Here is an 18529-nt window from a genome sequence, read left to right as displayed (position 1 = left end):
AAAGCAAAGCAACGGCACGGCGAGCGTATGCGAGGGGTTGGAGAAGGGATGGAGGCAGAATAGGTGGTTGGCGGTGCGAGGCAGATAACGACGAGAGGTTATAAATCTCCTTCCGGTTGGAATCGGGAGCGAAGCAATCTGCGGAATGGTCCGGTCATCCGTCCATCAAGTCACGCGCACCGCGACGTACAGTCTACGTATTAATATATCTGCGGGTCAGAGCGGAGATTCGCGCGCGAGGCAAGGCGAGACGAGATGAGTCGAGTCGAGTCGAGTCGAGTGAAGAGCCGAGCCGCGTCGCGCCACGGTGAATGCAGTTGCGAAAGCGCGCTGCGGGTGCATCGTGCATCGCGTATCGTGTATCGCGTATCGCGTATGCCGTAGGATGTATGCAGGCTGGACCGAGAGTATATCGTAGGGTAGGGTAGGGCAGGGTGTTCGATGTACGGTGTTACGGTGTGCGATGCGTGGCGTGGTCGCCTCGTACCGCACCGTCTCCCTGCTCGTTCGCTCTCGCCCGGTCAGTATTTATGCGAGTTTCGATGGGAAAAGGCAGCGCGCAACTCGGACGCGACGCAAGATAATTTCTGATTTACCGCGCGGCTTCGTCGGACCTGTCGTGCGCCGTACATCCCGCGCGGAGATCCATCCAACGTCGCATTTTCAAAATGAAAATGTTCCGTTCAAACTCTCTCATCTTTCTTTTACACATTCGACCTAAACGAATCGGTCTATCCCTTCCTCAATGCGTCGAGCTGCCTTCTCGTTGGAAAATCTTTCTAGATTTCCAAGTGGAGCAACCGTTAAAAAATGAATCGCGATAAGGTGTAACGTATCGCAAAGTCGCGAAAACGACACAAGCCTTTCCGATTGTCCACGCGATGCGTTCTTCCGTGCAGCACAGCGACGCCTCGGGTCGTTACATTATTACGTGCAATTCCTTGCGGGAATTTCGAGTGAAAGTTTGCGCTCGGGAATCGCGAACAAGTGTCTTTCTACCATCGTTTCGCTGAATCTTTCACGATCGTTTCGCGAACGTTGCCGCTGGACGCGCTTACATCTTTTACGAGCAACCAGCTCGCCCCGTTTGCTTTTTCTTCGATTTCGATTCAATCGTCTATGAACGTTTCCTCCAAAGGATTTCCGGCATTAGCGTGCTAAAAGCGGAGCGATCTTGAGACGATACGTTGCTCGTACTAGAGAAAATGGAATCGGCTAAATTTTCTGACCGCTAGAACGGATTACTAATTGTAAGTAGATGAAGAGCGATAACAGCAAAGATCAGAGGCTGACGCTCCGCGAAGCGAATAACCAAGTTTAGTCGTGTTACGAAACGAAACGAAACGAAACGAACAGGCGATTATATGAAAAAGAAAAAGAAACATGGAAAAATAAAAGGAGAGTCAAAGTTAAGTACCGAGCCGCCTATGTGGCCCGGTTACCCTGGGATTATATTCCAAGTATTGCCATTATAGCAAGAATTTCCTAGGAAGGCAATTTTCGAAATATTTAAAATACATACCATTATAGACGTTAAGCCGTCCCTTATTATAAAATAGTCTCCACGAAAGGCAGTGGCTACGTAACACACCATCTCGTTTCGAGTTTGCCGATTCGCAGTCGGAATTTTGACTAGGACCCGATCGACTTTCTTCTCCTTTTCCTCCCTATTCTTCCTTCCGTCGAGATCGCACGAGGAAATTATAACCGTTGGACGCGCGCCGGTACCTAGCAATTTTTTCCGGCTCGAAAATGGCAAACACCCACGGCCGTTTCGAATCTCTCGCAAAAAACTAACTTTACCTGCCGTCGCCGGAAGCGATTCGCGTTTGTAACGTAACGTCTCGCGTAGAATCGCGTGCGTACAAGTTGATCGCATCCGCATCCGTAGCCGCGTCCTAGGAAGCGATAAAAACTAAGCTTCCATTTGGAAAAGAAACGAAAAGTAACGCCGCATGTAGCTAGGATAGAACGTTACCCGCCTATTCTTTTCGGAATTACGCGAGGACGGAAAAAAGAGAGGACTTAAGATCGAACCGGCGCGATAGAGGCGAAACTCTCGATCACGTTTTGACGGGTGGGGTAATCGAGTAGCGTACGAGTACAGACGGTGGATGCAACGGCGGAAGGGTTGACTTTTTTTCTCCGTGCTCCGAAGGAGGGTACGGCGTGACGCATTTTAATACATCAAACTTTTCAATTTTGCCGCGGCTCGTATCGCGACACCGACTCTGCCCGTCGCGAAATGACGCTCCTGATATATCGCTTAGGTGGCCCGTTACGCGTTCATCAACGCGGAATCGATATACGCGTGCGTACAGGCAAACAACGCGTACACGGTACACGGAGAAGTTTGTTTCGCGAACGAAGGGGGTGGACGCGCCCGCGCGAAAACACAATCAGGACCCTGTACGGCAAAAACACTAATTTAAACGGAACGAAGGAAATATGTAGTCGTATCCGTTGTGTATCAGGATGAATGGCGCTCGCCTGGTTACTACGATTCACGATTTACCGTTTTGCGACTTTTTTCCCTTCTCCGTTCTCTCTCCTTCCTTTCCCCCCAGTCGCGCCTCTCTTTCTCTTCCATTCATCCTATTCCCTGACCGTCCCCGGCTGTCTCTCGACGCGACAGCAGTCGCGCGACTTCTCTCTTGAACTAGCGTGCTGCGCCCGTCCACGCGACGCGATGCGAAAGGGTAAGAACGGTACAGGGGAGTAAAGCAGTTATTCCCAAAAAAGATAATACGAGGGAAGATTAAATTTTTTTCGCGCTATACCGCTCCTCTCGCGTTCTTCGCTTTTACGATGCATCTTCCGCTCTCTTCTTCGCTTTATCTCCTTTGCTTCGTTTCGAACCGTGCACGCGATTCGCCGGCATACCGTTCTCGACGAATCTTACGCGAGAGAATCGCCAAACGATCGGGATTTAAAACACAATTTATATTTAAATTCCGTTTCATTAAAGCACTTAATCCGAAGGAAATCCAGCTAGCGCGGTGGAAACGATCCTTTTGCGGCGGCTAAATCTTTAATAATCCATCCTCGAGTGGCGCGCCTCTCGCCAGGGAGTATTTTTCACGACGTTGTACAGGTGGACGCGAAGAAAGCGCGTTCTCTTCATTTTTCTTTTTATCGCGATCAATTTCCTTCGGGTGTTAACCTTGCTCGGATTTCCGCGTACATCAGCCGAAACGGCGAAATTCTCTCCTATTAGGTTTACCCGCATCAATTAGTAGGCATTTTAATCGAAGAGGCCCCCGCGCGGCGCGTTGCCGGCACACCGCGGAATAGTTGCGATATACTAGCGTATTACGATACGAGCAGGCATGCCCGGAGAATTGGAACGTGGTTGCGTTAACATAATGGAATTCCGCGGAATGTTATACCCATTATACATGGCCGATTGCGTCACCGCACCGATATATACCCACGATAGAAAAATAATACTCGGCCTCCGAGCAATGATTCGCTTCCATTTTATACTTTGTCCGTAGCTACATAGTGTGTTTCCTACGTTCTACCTAGCAGCGTCTTGCGAATCGATGTCAACCAGTTTAAAGAACTAAACTAAACTCTGTCTTCTTTCGTTTCTAGCGCTTTTCGAAATTCTCGAAAACCCTCGTAGGATCGAAGGAGATACATGGAGAGATAAAGAGAGAAAGAGGGACGGAGGAGGGGTCGCGAAACGAGAAGCGGTTACTAGCTGTTCGTTTAATAACTTGCGCCGGTGGCGGACGATAAATAATGCAGGAGACACCGTCGTCCCGATGTAATTAACGAGAACAGTCGATACCCGGTGTGTGTCACGTATGCGCGAACGAGCGCGTAGTCAATATTTGTCATTCGTTTTAACAAAAAGAACGTTACAAAACGGTCGGACGCTCCGCGTCCAAATATTGACTATGCTCATTGACGTTCATTGATACTCTCAATTAGTGCACACCGTCGAAGCCGATCGTCGGGTAATTGGACCTCGCCGGCAAAGGCATACGGAGCGAGTCTTCCCGTTCGCGGTCGTTTCGTCGCGTGAAAACACGTTCGGTCGTAATTGGGAGCATCGCGGAGACCCTAACCTACGATTTCTCGCCACCTCCTTCCACGAGCTTTCCTACGACTCTCCAATTATAAACGGCCCCGGTCTAGGCCTTTTTCTCGCGACTTTGTCTAACCGGTGAGAATGTTGCCATTCCCGTTGCTTATTCAAAGTCGTTCCCCGCGAATTCGCCCTCTCTCACGTCCCGACTACCCCGAAACTTTTTTCCTAAAACGTCGACCACAACGAATCTCGTTAACGCCGGAAACCCAATTAGCAACTTTGGAAAACGCTTCGACGTTCATCGATTTTTCTCCTTGTCTCCGTGCTCGCGAGTAAAAGCGATTCCTCTGGTCATCGACCAACAGCCTTTTTTTATCGTTCGATCGAAAATCGAGAAAAGAAGAAAAGAAAAGAAAAGAAAAGAAAAGAAAACTCACCCTTTCCTCCTCGCGAATCATCTCGGCGATGCCAGGCTTGATCTCCAGATCGTCTCCGGGGTTCGGTTGACCGGCAGCTCCTTGCTGATGATGCTGCTGCTGTTGCTGTTGCTGCTGTTGTTGCTGCTGCTGCTGCTGCTGTTGTTGTTGTTGTTGTTGATGTTGCTGCTGTTGCTGAACGGTTAGCTGCTGGCCGTGAGCGGTCAGGTGGTTGACTGAGGCGTGGGGACCGGAAGTCACGTGGCCGGGCACGTGGTGAGCGGATACCGAGTGCGAACTCTGCTGCTGTCCCTGAGGGGGTGGCGGCGGCGGCGGTGGCAGAGGCAACGATACCGGAAGTTCTTGGAGGTTGATCTGCGGTGTTACGGAGACGTTGGGCGTACCAGGGGAGCCGATGGATCGAGGAGTCGAGCTGCTGGGTAGCATGCTGTGAATGTCAGGCATGATCACGCCCGCCCCGCTGCTGCTACCATCTTGATCGTCCGCCAAATTGCCGCTAACGATCCGATCGGGGCTGCTGTTAGGCGGCGATCTCTCGCCGGATATTCGACGTCGTTTCTTCCTGTGCATCGCCGCGTTCGCTGCATTCGCCGCCTCCTCCAAGCTCGATCTCGAGGTAAGCTCGTGCTCGCTGTTCACGTCCGCTAAACCGCGGATCTTCAGGCTCTCCGCGACCTTTAGTAAAGGGCCGATCTGCTCCTGGGACACGTTTATCTCGCCTTTGTACATGAACTCGACCGCGGCCTTCAACTCTGGCCACTTGATATCCTTCATGATCACGATCGGATGCTGGCAAGGATTGTCGAAGAATAATGCTTGAAAGTACGGACTGCAGGCGGACAGTACCATCTTGTGGGCCTTGACGCTGTGTCCGTCGCAAGCAAGGGTCACGTCGACGAAACTCTCGCTCTGCAACAACTGATCGAACACATTGGTCAGATTCGTTTGGTAATTGTTCCACCTCAGGCAAAATTGCTGGGGCGACCCAGCGCCGCTTTGTTGCGTCATGGTTTCGTCGGATTTTTCTTTTCTATCGTCTTGTCTATCGTTTTCGTAGATGTCTTCTCCCTTTCGATTCTCCTCTTCCTCTTCCTCTTCCTCGTCTTCTTCCTCCTCCTCCTCCTCCTCCTCCCCCACCTCCTCCTCCTCCTCCTCCTCCCCCGCCTCCTCTTCTTCCTCCTCCCCTTCTTCCTTCGCTGCCTCCTCTTCTGCTTCCGCTTCCGCTTCCGCTTCTTCTTTCACCTCGTATTCGTACTTGCGTTTCCGTTCCTCCAGTTTTCTCGTTTTCTTAACCTTTCTTTCGTTCGCCACAACCTCCTCCTCCTCCGCCACCGCCTCCTCCACCACCACCACCTCCTCCTCCTCCTCCTCCTCCTCTTCCTCCCCCTCCTCCCCCTCCGCCTGCTCGCTTTTGGCGCGCTCCTTCACGCCTTCCTCGTCCGTTGCCGTTCTTTGCTCCGTTTTTCGATCGACCAAATCTTCTCGCGAATGCGTCGACCAGCCGAGCACTCGCTTTACCGATCGGTCGCGAACCAATCAACGGCCAGACCGCATCTGGAACACACACGTACACAGCGACGCGCGAACCTCGAAACACGCAGCACCAACGACGCGTTTCTCCACGCGCCTCCTCTTCCTCCTCCACCACCACCACCTTCTGCTTCTCCTCGTGGCAACGCGCGTCGATTCGTTAAACCTGCGCCCCCTCGACGATACTTTTTTTACCCCGACAACCTTGATCAAATGATGCTCCGTAGCATCCTTTTACCCCTTTTCCTTTTGTCTCTTCTTCTCGATTCGCGTGACCTCGACCTCGTGCTAAGCAATCTGGTTAACGACGATTCCTCTCTTTAACGGGTTCGTCGATCGCGTCTTTTGGTACGCGACATCTTCGAAACGAATACCCCGATCGAGCGGAGCGGAACGATCGGAGGGTAGCGCGCCACTTTCGAAAATGGAGCGAAACGAACGAACGGGATTTCCCGCGCGCGCGCGCGCCACCACCGAAAACTCGATTCTTACAATTAGCCCCGATCAAACGTCTCGTCTTCTTTCCCTCCCTTTCGTGTTTCTCACGATCAGTCCTCGTTCGCTCTTCTAATAATCAAGCGTCGTAGTTCTCAACTGCAGCAGCCACCGATCGTAATATCGGAGATCACCATCGGAAACACCAAACACCAGAGCACCAATCAACACCAGCACCGGCAGGAGCAATAGCGCGAGCATGCGAACGCGTGTTTCTCGATCAGTGTGTAGAGATCCGTCTAGGTACGGGGAGGGAACGCGCGTGTTCGACAGACCGATGGGACAACGATGACGGGGACGACGAGCAGCACACGATCTGCACCCGGTGACGAGCGCGTCGCAACTGAGAGGCTTGCCGCGGCGACGGTTCGTTGGAGCGCGAGCGGCAACCGAGAGGTCCGTGAGGCGGTCGAGCGCCGATACCGTGTGTTTGCCGCGGTCCGCGGTGCTAGCGCCGACTCGACGGCCGAAACGAACGACGAACGACGAACGACGAGAGACGAGAAACGAGAGACGCGAGACGCGAAGCGTGCGGTGTCCGCGGGGAGACTGACGCGTGGGTGCGACGAAGAGAGATAACGGCCAAGGCGGCTCGCTCGAGCGACAGAGACGACTGGCGGCGAAACAAAGAACCGGCGAGTCCGCGACTGGAAAGAGGGACGGAGAAGGTGAACGGATGGGTGCGAGGAAGAGAACGAAGGAGGGTGGAAGCGAGAAAAACGATCGCGAAGTGAACGGGTGCGGGTGGAGGAACCAACGTAGCCTCGCGCTTCCTCGCGTTCCCCTCGCACCGCCGTCGCATCGGCCAATCGGGTGGCTCACCTTCCGATCGGACGCGCCGACAGGCGCCGCCCCCGGAGACCGCCTCATACCGCCTCTCCTTCTTTCTCCCTCGACCGATCGGCTTCTCGCTTCTCGCTTCTCGCTTCTCTCCCCGAGAAGAAGAGAATTTCTCTCGGCGGCAGATCGGAGAGCAGGCCCACCACCGATCGGCCTCCCGAAACTCCGATCCACCGATCACCACGAGAGGAGGTCACCGCATCTCGTTGTTGCTGCTGCTTTCTGCCGTTGGTGCTCGTGCTACTGCTCCTGCTGTTGCTGCTGCTGCTGATGATGATGGTGGTAGTGGTGGTGCTGGTGGTGGTGGTTGGTGGTGATGGAGGTGGTGGTGATCGTTCCTCGCGTTCGCGTTCCTTTCGCGCCTTGTCCTCTCTTACCTTGCTCCGTTTTCTCTCCTACCCATTTTCTTCCTTCCTTCCTTCCTTCCTTCCTGCTCTAGTTCTTTCCTTTTTGTTCTTCTAAGCCAAACTGTTTCGTCTTTTTTCGCGGCGCGGTCCCTTGCCGCATCAACGTCGATAAGAGTATTCGGTACCGATGCCTAACTTTCGCGGTGCAATCACGATATTGACTACCGATAACTATGTACGTTCGTTCCGATTCAGACGTTTCAAGTCGAGAAATTATCCGGAAATCATGAAATTCCCGAACGACGCTGTTTTTCCTGATGCGTTTTCCGAGACTTAAACGAGTGGATGGCGAAACAAGGGGATGCTCGAAACGAAACTGACCGATTCTACCGGTTTTCCTGCAACATCTACGATTCGACGAATAATAGCTGTCGTACGCGTTCAAATGACTGCGTTTCGTCGAGAGAAATCAGTTGATCGCGTTGGTACAATTAGGTCGGTCGTCGACCAGCTGTTATTAGGTGCGATCGAGAAATTCGTCCATTCGATTTCGGTTCGATTTCGCTCGTTCGATCGTCCGTTCGTTCGGGATTCTTTGAAACTAGTGAGTTCAACGAGGTAACGGCGGTAACTCTGTCGGTCGGGTGGTTTAGCAGATCGAGGCCAAAGTCGCGTATCGCGCGGAAAGTTTGAAAAAAATCGAAGAGCAACGTCCGTCACCGTAAGGGTCGGCGAGCAACCGGCCGGCGTAATTGGATCGCGAGGGAGGAAACGATTATTTAACGACAACGAGCGCCGCCTCGCAGGATGCCGCCGTTTTCTCGAGACAAGCAAGAATATTACCTAACGGTCGTATTTAGGGAGTCGTGCTTCCCGATAACGGAGTTACTGTTCCGCCGGTAGAAAGGAGAGATGGCCGTCCTAATGAAATTAAGGGCACAAAGAGACGGTTCGCGTCTGTCCCTCCGACTCCAGCAGACACTCCTAAATGGCTATTAACGCGAATTTTCGAACTAGCGAGTTTCAACCCCCCTGCTGATTTTCCTTCCTCGCGCGAATCGCTCGATCGCTTCGAATCTCTTCCTTCGCAATCGCCGTAACGCGCCAACGCCAAGGATCTTTACTTCTTCCTCGCAAAATCGATTCCCACGAAAAAGACTAGAAGGCCTACGAATCGGTTTCTAAAAGACCGGATAGGTACTTGTTTGCTCGATAAAGTTCGCGAAAAAAAAAACCGTTTTCGAGAATGCAACAATTTTTTTATAGACAGAAAAGACGAAAAAGAAAAAAGAGAAATCGACGGGAAGGAAAGGCGGGACCAGGTTTAGGGTAATATCCGTTAAGCCGTGGATCGTGGCAAGCCGGTAACGCAAGGGTGGCAGTAGCCATAACGCTCGTATTTCTCATATCGTTGATACTTTCAGCCGTGTAGGTTGCGAGCTGGCGTATTGTAAGGGTGCGCTTGCGAGGCCAGCTCGAGCTCCGCTTCGCCAAGGGGGTACGGCCATAAATTTTACTACGTAATATTGTTTAACTGCAAACAGTATACTAACGCCCCGCGCGTTCTGGCGAAATGGAAAAATTTCGAACGTCGCTGTTCGCCAGTCAAGAGGCCTCGAACAAGTTCGACTTTGATTCGTTCGTAATGAGAAAACAAAGAAGGAAGGGTGGTCCATTGCAATTAATTCGCTTTCGACCTATCTCCATTGAAATTTCGAGGCGATTCGGTGTTTCGAAAGGAAGTCGCGATTCGGCCGACAGTACTTTCCCGACGACGACGACACGCGCTCTCGTCGGCTGGTTATGAAAAAATACGAGATGAGAAAAGCGGACGGAAACGGTCGAGCCAGGCCGTACCGTGCAACGAAATAAAACCGTAAAGCATCGGTGTTGGAATTTCCACGTTTTTATTCCACGCTACGGCTGTCGCGTCGGCTGAAATCCTTTACACGATTCCCCGGAAAACGCTTCGACTTCTATCGTCTTTATCAGCGAAAAGGAAATTTTCCCCTTTCGAAGATCGATTCTTCTTCGAGCAGATGAAAATTTTCAAAGAAAGATAGCTGTCGAAGGAGGAGCGTTGCAACGCGACGCGTGCACTCGCTTGCTCAGAAATTAGTCATTTCCAGAGTAATCGTTACCTGGTCGGACTCTGGCCGTTCCTCCCGGAATTACAGGGACGGCAAAGCAACCTTGTACGTATTGTACAAGAACAATGAGCAAAGAGAAATATTGATGATGCTCCTGCAGTGTGGCTAAGCGCGCTACCGAGCGAGAGAAGGAACATCGGTGCGTGGTGTACGCGAATACGAGCGTGTACGCGCGTGCAACGCGAAAGGACTGTGCGTATACACGGTGTGCCGCACCGCGCCGTAGCCGAGAGAGGAAGAAAGAGAAGCGGAACGCGAGAAGGTACCAAAGGGAGAGAAAGAGGGAGGAATAGAAGAAAGGAAGATGGAAACACGAGGGGGTATAACGAAGAGAAAGAGGAAAGAGGGGTGGCTGGCAGAGGGGACGGCAGCTTGTAGGAAGAACGAGCAAGGGGAAAATGATAGAACGAGAAGAAGGGTGAATAAGGGGGTGAAGGGAGAAAGAGAGAGAGAGTTATGTGCTTAATATTTCAGCATCGCGAAATTCTGCCCCTGAATCATTAATCGCCTACCCCTGCGGTGCCTAGCCGAGCTTCGCCCCTTCCTCCTCCTCTCCACCTCCTCACCCACCGCTACTTTCGCCTATTTCTCTCGCTCTCTCTCACTCTCGCCCTTTACCTTCGCCACCCCTTACACTCTATCCGCGTTCGCGCCTCCCGCACTCTTTCTCTCTTTCTCTGTCAGCTTTTCCTTTCGTTACTTTCGTTCTTCGACTAGGAAAGCTAGCCCAGGCTTGAATATTTCGAGTCCTCGCCGAGATACGAATATTAGTCTCGTCGACCAAGCCGTAACGAACGTCCCGATCAACTGCTGTCACCCGATTTTACGATTAACAATGTCCGTAACAAACGCGTTCTGAAATCTGAAACTCATCTTATCTGCGCGTTTTACCGATATTCGGGGAGAAGGGCGAGAGGATTTTTCCGGAAAATTTTGTCGAATCGGAAGGAGAAAAGATAAAGTTAGCAATGCGATACTTGGCCCTACGCGAGAGAGACGGAAGGGGAGAGAGGGAGAACGTTCTGGTGGCAGTTATTAGTCGTAGTCGCGCGGTAGGGTGGCAGGTTGCGGGCGAGGTTAACGTTGCAGAAAGGGGTGGCATAAAAGGGGAGTGGGTGGGTGGTTGGGTTGTACCAAACCATACTGGCTTGTACCAAACAATGATATCGGGTATTTGATTTGTAACCGACGACAATACCGACTTGCGACCCCGCATTTCATCCCCCGTCTCGCTTCTCTCCTCCTTCCCTTCTGCGCCATTCTCTATACCTCCACCGATACACTACTATACCTACCTACGCGTCTACGTTCGTTAGGTACGCGTATTGTACATACATGTACCTACCTACAGTTACCTAAACGGCTGCGAGCAGGCTTATCGATGCAAGTCGGCCGGCTTTTTCTCTCGTGTTTCCCGTTCGTTGCAAGCTCAAAGCAACGCGAAAGCATCGAAATTTCACTATCAATTATTTCTATCAATTTTTCCTTCCGTGACGAGTTTTGCTCGGCTAAGAGAAGCTTCCCGAAGAGAAACGGAAGAGGAAGAGCGATAAGAAAAAGAAGTGAGAGAAGTTAGTCGGTTGTCCGTGCCATTTCACGAACGTACGTACATATTTGGCGGAAGACGGCCCGGCTCCGGCAGCCAGCTGCAACGGACCTATTGACGTGTTAATTGCGCCTGAATAATTGAAGGGAGACACCACTCGACGACGGTACTCTGTCCTTTTAAAATGTCTGCCGATCTCGTTAATCCCTTCCTACCGAGAAACGATTCGCTGCGAATCAGGAGCAAATTTTCGAATATTAATCGCAAAACACGGAAGCACAATCGGACTTTTCTTGGGCCGATTTAAAACGTGCGAATCGGTTCGGTGTAATCGAGGACGCGCATGAGTTTAACAGTGCATTTACCTATATAGTTGTATGCAATCGAAAACGGGGAAAATGCTCGAGCCAAAGGTTGAATTATTGAGGATTTAGCTGTGTATCGTTGGAAGGAAAGGGTTCTCGGTGATCGTAAGAATATCTAACCTCGACGTGGCTCCTTCTATTATTCAACAGCTGTCATCCCCGTGTCGGAGTGAAACGCGCTACTAGAAAGCTCGAAAGCCCGATCGTACCACTTATTTCCGATCGCTCGACTGTCCGCATTCTATTCGCGCTTACTCCCTTTTCCTCTCCCATCGGCCACCTTCTTTCTTCTATTTCTTTAATATATTATTTCCTTCTTCTTGTCATCATTTTTACATACAGCGAATAGATTTGTTTCCGATGGGACGGACGAGTGACGAGGTAACTCCGTTCAATTAATACGTCGAGAAATACGAGATCCGTGGTTCAAGACGGTTGAGAACCGAGAGGTAACTGCCTAAACAGTGGCTTTGTTCCGCTCGGAACCTTAAATCGCGTCCTTCTCGAGCCGCGCTGTGTTTACTTTTCGTCTGCTCGCCGTTTCGTCGACCCTACGCTTACGAATACAATTACCGAGAATAAGTCGTAGGCATTTGACTAGAAAGGATCGATAGGCAGGACGGACCCAAGGCGAGCGAAAAGAGTAAAGCAGGTTAATGACGTTGGACGAAGGTGGCAGAATGTATAGGAAACAGAAAGATCAGCAAGGATTCCAAATTATACAGGATAATCAGTAGCTAATCGAGAAACTGTTTGATTTTTTATTTTCCTCGCGAATTTCACGAATTTAGCGTATTTCCAACAGTTCGATCAAAGACAAAGACGAAGAAACGGAGGCGACGCGAGATAGAAACGATTCGCGGATTACTGAAAAATTGAAGCTTTAAGAGACACCGGGGGCTCGTTCGAGCCTCGCCACTCATACTTTAGCGACGCGATTAAAATAGGGAAAACGTGATTCGAATGGCGAGTTTATCTATTTCTGAAACGCGGCTGTGTTTCGAAACGGTCGTTCGCATACTCGATTCGACTGTCATGAAAATAGATTCGAGAGAAAGCGTTCTTGGTAGACAGAATCGCATGGTATATTGATAAATCTTAGCTCGTTATGTCGTTTAATAACGAGTACTCGGTGCCCTGAGAAACGTTGATCATTTCGTTCGTATTAGAAACATCAGGATAGCAATGGCGTTGGCAATGACGATGATGGCGCAGAAGGAGGTAAGTAAGTATCATCAGTGCGATACACGCCGTCGACCGAACATCGACGACGTACCTGGCTAACGGTATCGCCGTTACTAACTGGGTGAACGGTTGTGGGGGTGTTGAGGGTCGAGGGTCCGTCGCCCTCAACCCCTTCTCTCGTCGATAATATACGATCCTGCATGATTCTGCTTCGCGTATCACAATGGCCCTCTGGGCAACCTATTCTACGACCCAGCAAACCTCTAGCTGCGTACGTAGCAACGATCTACCGTTCTCCGGGCCTGTGATAGATAATGAGTGATTAGGTAATTAGTTGTCCAATATTCGACCCATCCTGCTCTTCGAACTCGCCCTCATCTTCTCCGTCGGCGATCTCTCTCCCTATCTATCTCTCCTAGCAACATTCTAGTTTATATATCATCTCCTTGTTTCAAACGCACGGTTAAAATCTTTTTCCGACACCGAGATCGTTATTGCGGCTGGTTGAACAAACAGAAACCGAGGATAAAAAGTTCCGTCGTCGAACAGTCGAAATCGGAGGTATCGGAGGAAATTGGCCTGTACAAGGGTAACGAGCGAACTCGCGCGTACTTTAACCGTTGACGGACGATTGCCCTTGGCCAGAGCATCGAAAGCGCGAGAAAATCGAGTAACATTCGTTTCGGGTTAATATCGATTCGTAAAACCGAGGGGTTGCTCGAGGTCTCTCGTCCGAAAAACTGCGCCTCGTCTCGTCTCGTCTCGTCTCCTCTCGTCTCGTTTCGTTTCGTCCCGTATCCCTTCGACGTGTATACCGTATACGCCGGTTCTCCCCTTTTATAAATATAACAATTAAACGTATGAGGGTCGTGGAACGACAGAGACGGAAGTAAACATACGTAGGGGAAGAGAAAGCAGGAGAGAAGCAGCGTGTGTGCACGACTGCCGGAACGATTCGTACGAGAATACATATACGTATGTGTGTATTGTATATAACTTATACAACGTCAAACAACCAGGGGAGACGCGCAAGCCTCGGCTCGGTAAATCTATCTGAAGAAACACGATCTTCGGGTTTTGAAAAATTCAAAAGAAAAATTTATTTACAATCGATCCATTTAGATGGAAGGGAAATGTAATTTTGACTGGTTAATAAATAGAGGGAGAAACGGTATAAAATCATAGCTCGTCAAGGAGGGAAATAGCAGGACGAAGATTAGATTAAATTGGATCGGATAAAGTTAAACTAGATTAAATTCGATTAAACTGGGTCGAATCGAGTTAAAGGGAAGCGCGTGCGTGGAAAGAGGAAAAAAAGTAGAGAAAGAGAGATGTCGATGATCAAAGAAAACGTGGGCGAGAGAGTTAATTCGCGAAAGCAGCGGAACGAATTGAACGCGTGCGAGTTAACGCGGAGACGGAGCCAGCTCGGCTCGGCTCGATTCGGCCTCGTCGGACGAACGTAGATGGACGAGCAGCCCGTAACCATTTAAATGCTCGCCGTTGGATAAATTGTTGTATTAGTCACGGCAAGTTTATATTAATACGAGCAGACGGTTCTCTTCCGATGCCAAGTTTACTCGCTGCCCCCACCTTAGACCGACGGACGTACTCGTTTGCTTATTATAATCCGCTGCGAACGGTCCGGCAATATTTTCAACATTTCTTCTTCTAGGAAAATCTAAGCTCGTTACGTCGCGCGTATAAAAACATTTCCGCGAAATTAGAAAAGAAATACAATAGCTAGCAGCGTTAAGCTGCAACAAACGAAACTCGAACGATCGCGAACGGTGAATCGCAAATCGCAAATCGGAACGAACGTTTGAGGATAATAGGCGCGTGGATCGCGTCGCTGTCGGCTGTGGCAAATCGGAATTGCGTCAGTGCCGCGGCAATAACGCGTATAATATGCATGTGCGTGCACGAGCAAGAACGACATTACAAGCCTATGATGTAATACTTTTATGATCGTTTGCTGCAATTTCTCGGTGACAACGCGTGCTATTTCAGTCGTTGAGTTTGTATATCATAACATCGTCTTCCTTCTTTAGTTTCATTACGAGGCGAAAACTTGTGTCGCGTGAAAATCAAATTCTTGTTTCGCGAACGACGCTATCAATGCCCGAGAGGAGGATCACATTGATTTCCTGACGATCGAATAGCTTGTGTGGAATTGAAATATTTTTTTCCCTCGATATTGCAGCGTACGAGCGATACCTCGATTGCTTACCTGTACATTACGTGTCCTAGGGCGTCGTCGATACCGTTGATAGCGGAGCTCGCGTTTCCTCCACGACAGGTACATTGCTCTCCTTCGTGTCCATCCGCTAGAGCAGCTGCTTCTCCTCGATGACCTGCTGCAAACATCAAAGCGTAACACCATCAACATCGGTCCGCGACCTGTTCGCGTCGAGCGTGTTCGCCAAAGTTTCTCGCGGCAAACGGCAAGAAGAAGAGGTACGACGATCGAACATCGTTGGATACGAATTCAATAACGGCTTTTACGAGGGTCGTTCGTAGGGAACGATCCAAGAATCTGGCCCCTATTCGCGAATGCGATTTGCATCCTTGAATTCTCTTTGCCGTATTAACGTGGAAACAGCGGAGCGAGCCAGCAATCGAATGGCCGTTCAGAAACGAAAGCACGATTTATCTGTCGAATAACGATGCTTTTAAAAGATTTCCCATATCCTACTTTTATCGCTGTGCTCTCGTTTTCAATGCTCAGGTAAGAAGACAAACGGGCGGCGATCGTTTTATCGAGTTTATTTCGAAAAGAAAGGAAAGAAGAAAAGAAATATTTCGCGGCGCGATAGAAGAAGAAGAAAATTGAAAGGAAGGGAAGTTTTTCGGTAGAAAAGAGAAACGGAGAAAGGAGAAAGGAGCACGAAAGAAACAAGGGGTACGGGTAGCAATGGTTACAGCAGAATAAACCCCTCAATAATGAGTTCCACGAGTGAATTCCCCCGGCGCGTCCCGGCGCGCCGCGGCGCGGAGAGGATCCAGATAATAAAACAGAGCGACTGGTACTGGAGCTAGCGAGCGAGCGAGTGAGCGACGGTGGTAGGTAGTAACGGCAGTGTTGGTCGAACAGGGGTGGAAAGAGTGCGGGGCTTGGCGTACCGGCAAGAGTAATAGTAAGAGGCAATAAAATATAATGAAATAACATCCAATCCAGGAGAGATATTGTGAAAATATTATTACTAACTTATTACTCGCTGGGCACGGTGCGCCACGCTCTCCACCTTTTTCTCCTTTTTCTTTCGCTCGCTTTCCTCTCTCCATCTTACTCTTTCTTTTTCTACCACTCCCTCACCCTCTCACCGGTCCTTGCCGCTCTTCCTATACTCTCTCTCTCGTTCTCCTCACCTTCCCGACCACACGTTTCATTCTTCCACCAGCTTTTCTAGCGGGAGCCGAGTCTGATGGAAATATCTCCATTCCGCGTTACAGGAACGCGACCGGGATTTCGCGGAAACGTAAACGGGAAAAGCAAAACGCAACTTTTTCAAAGATCGCACGATCGACCGAGATTAATCGTTTTCGAAAAGGACGGAAGAAGAATGGTGGTCGGTGGTCGAGACGCGCGGCAGACATATTTGAAATGCAAAATAAGCGACGAGTAAGTTATCTGGCAGGAAAGATCGGTCGAGCGGCGGAGAAAAAGGTGATTACGAAGCGAGATAACGAGGGAGATCGCACGCAGTGACGAAAGACTGTTATATAAAAGATAGCAAGTTTGCGGTGGTTTCCAGAGTGTACGGTGGGCGGTGGATGCGGTGGATGCGGTACCAGAGGAACGGAGTCAGCGCGCAAAGGAAGAGAATATTAGCAGCTACGGAAAGAAGACGAGGAGATTGGCGAGGGTGGAAGGGGATGCTAGGCCGCAACAATCCTATCTGACCGTGTAAATCTCCGGGCGTCGTAACGAAGCGGCAAATCGAAACTAAACGGTAGACCATGAATGGGAAATCAGAAAATAACGTTACGGCGCGCGAGGCCGTGCACTTCCGGCAGGGACAGCTCGTGCACCGGGGGGAATGTGCTTGCGAATCGTTCCACCGAGTATACGCTCCAACATACCGACGCTATGTGTGTACCGTCTTCGCAGCGTCTCTCTCTTCCGCCGCTCTCGATTTCCCCTTTTGCGACAATAACCAGTCCATTTTCTCGGGAAACAAGGAAAAATATTGGAATCTGATGAAACGAGACGAGTTTAGAACGATAAGTAAAGAAACCAGCCAGCGAGACAAAATTTCGACGCGAACGGCTCGAGAGATGGCCATTATTCGCGTTAGCGGTTTATATTGTCGGTAATTTGCAAGAGTGGAACGATTTGCCGGGACAGGTCTGCTTATATAAATAATATATCGTTATGCGAAATAGCGCATAAGCGGGTTGCGAGGAGAAGAGACTGGTCCGATGCACGTGTCTTTACAGTCGGTTACATAAGCGCATCTCGTACACCGTACACGATACCACTATGTACACGCGTACGCGGTAATATACGCGATAGTATAAGCGAATACGTTTCGTTCGTACACGATAGGTAGATAGACGACACGGAAGGAAATCGGTGCACGGATAGCGCTCTCATCACGCGGTCTACGCGACTGCTAGAGCAATAGATAATGTCTTTATCGTTATAACCGGTATTCCATGCGATCGACGAATTAAACGAGATCTTCACGTGACGTTGCGTTTCCGTCATTAAAGAAATTGACCTTACGAAGCAGAATAATATCTTTATCTACCACGCGACGCGACGTTTAAATTAAATAAGATAGACAGGAGGAAAGTTGCTGTATCAAATTTTCACGATATACGTATTGACACGCGCATTCCGAATAATTTCTGTCGACGAGACCTGTGCTCCGTTGAACGCATTAATTAAGTCTCCTTTTTACGAGGCTACGTTTCCGTTATTAGCTCGCCGTTGCGTTTCTTGCTCGCGCCATACCGCTCCGCTTCGACTAACAGCGAAAATTTACATAAACGTTCGACCCTGCCGCAGGATATTTCCGACGCGCGAGCAGTTGATTCTTCTGTTATGCGCGTATCGGTTGAATCAGCCGAATCAGCCGAATAGGCCGCGTTGTTGGAAAAACGATGTTGTAATTATTTCGTATGCGGGACGGCGATGCCGGTCGTTTCCACTCTCGCGACATCGTTTCGCGAGAGATCGGTATCCTGCGAGATATTGGGAACGATCGAGCAACGCTTTGCATATTTCCGATAAAACGTGACGACGATTAAACGCGATTACAAACGAGATTCGCGACGAATCTTAGAACGCATAATGCCTTTTAATTCTCACGTGTTTGAAAACGTGGCGACGCGGATTCTCTTTTTCCTGCTCCTCTCCGACCCGTACGTTTCCCTCGCCTTCGCTTCGGCGTGATTCCGTTCCGAGTCGGTGACAAACGTTTAAATTGTAAATGTATCGTTACACGGTTAAACGATAGCTGGTGGTTCGTGCCCGAACCTGTAAGAACCGAGTAGATGCTCGTCGCGTCGCGCGAATACGTGTCACTCTTTTCAGCGAACACTGGACGGAGTGTATGAATAAATAAAATACAGTTTCTCCGTTCGAAG

General features: G+C 50.0%; 2 protein-coding genes across 8 annotated transcripts in view; both read right to left on the bottom strand.

Annotated features, from left to right (window-relative positions):
* LOC114878163 (protein bric-a-brac 1-like) overlaps window positions 1-5597 on the bottom strand; it is a 124860-nt gene extending 119263 nt beyond the window's left edge. For all 6 annotated transcript variants that reach the window (XM_029191638.2, XM_029191641.2, XM_029191639.2 and 3 more), the window contains exon 1: window positions 4477-5597. In XM_029191638.2, the coding sequence (XP_029047471.1) occupies window positions 4477-5484 (1008 nt within the window). In that variant the 5' untranslated portion in view covers window positions 5485-5597. The remainder of the gene's footprint in view (window positions 1-4476) is intronic.
* A 46-nt stretch (window positions 5598-5643) lies between these two features.
* The window catches only part of LOC114878165, a 41389-nt gene continuing 28503 nt past the window's right edge, over window positions 5644-18529 (bottom strand). The window contains exons 3-4 of one of the 2 annotated variants that reach the window (XM_046285876.1): window positions 15165-15291; window positions 5644-8095 (exon numbers count right to left, since the gene is read on the bottom strand). In XM_046285876.1, coding sequence (XP_046141832.1) covers window positions 8075-8095; window positions 15165-15291 — 148 coding nt within the window. In that variant the 3' untranslated portion in view covers window positions 5644-8074. The remainder of the gene's footprint in view (window positions 8096-15164; window positions 15292-18529) is intronic. The other variant, XM_029191646.2, reaches the window with a different exon arrangement.

The sequence above is a fragment of the Osmia bicornis genome, chromosome 5 (genome assembly GCF_907164935.1).
Source record: "Osmia bicornis bicornis chromosome 5, iOsmBic2.1, whole genome shotgun sequence".
In the NCBI taxonomy this organism is placed as follows: Eukaryota; Metazoa; Arthropoda; class Insecta; order Hymenoptera; family Megachilidae; genus Osmia; species Osmia bicornis.
Note: the sequence above shows the minus strand (reverse complement) of the source record. Positions and strands in the feature narration are given on the sequence as shown.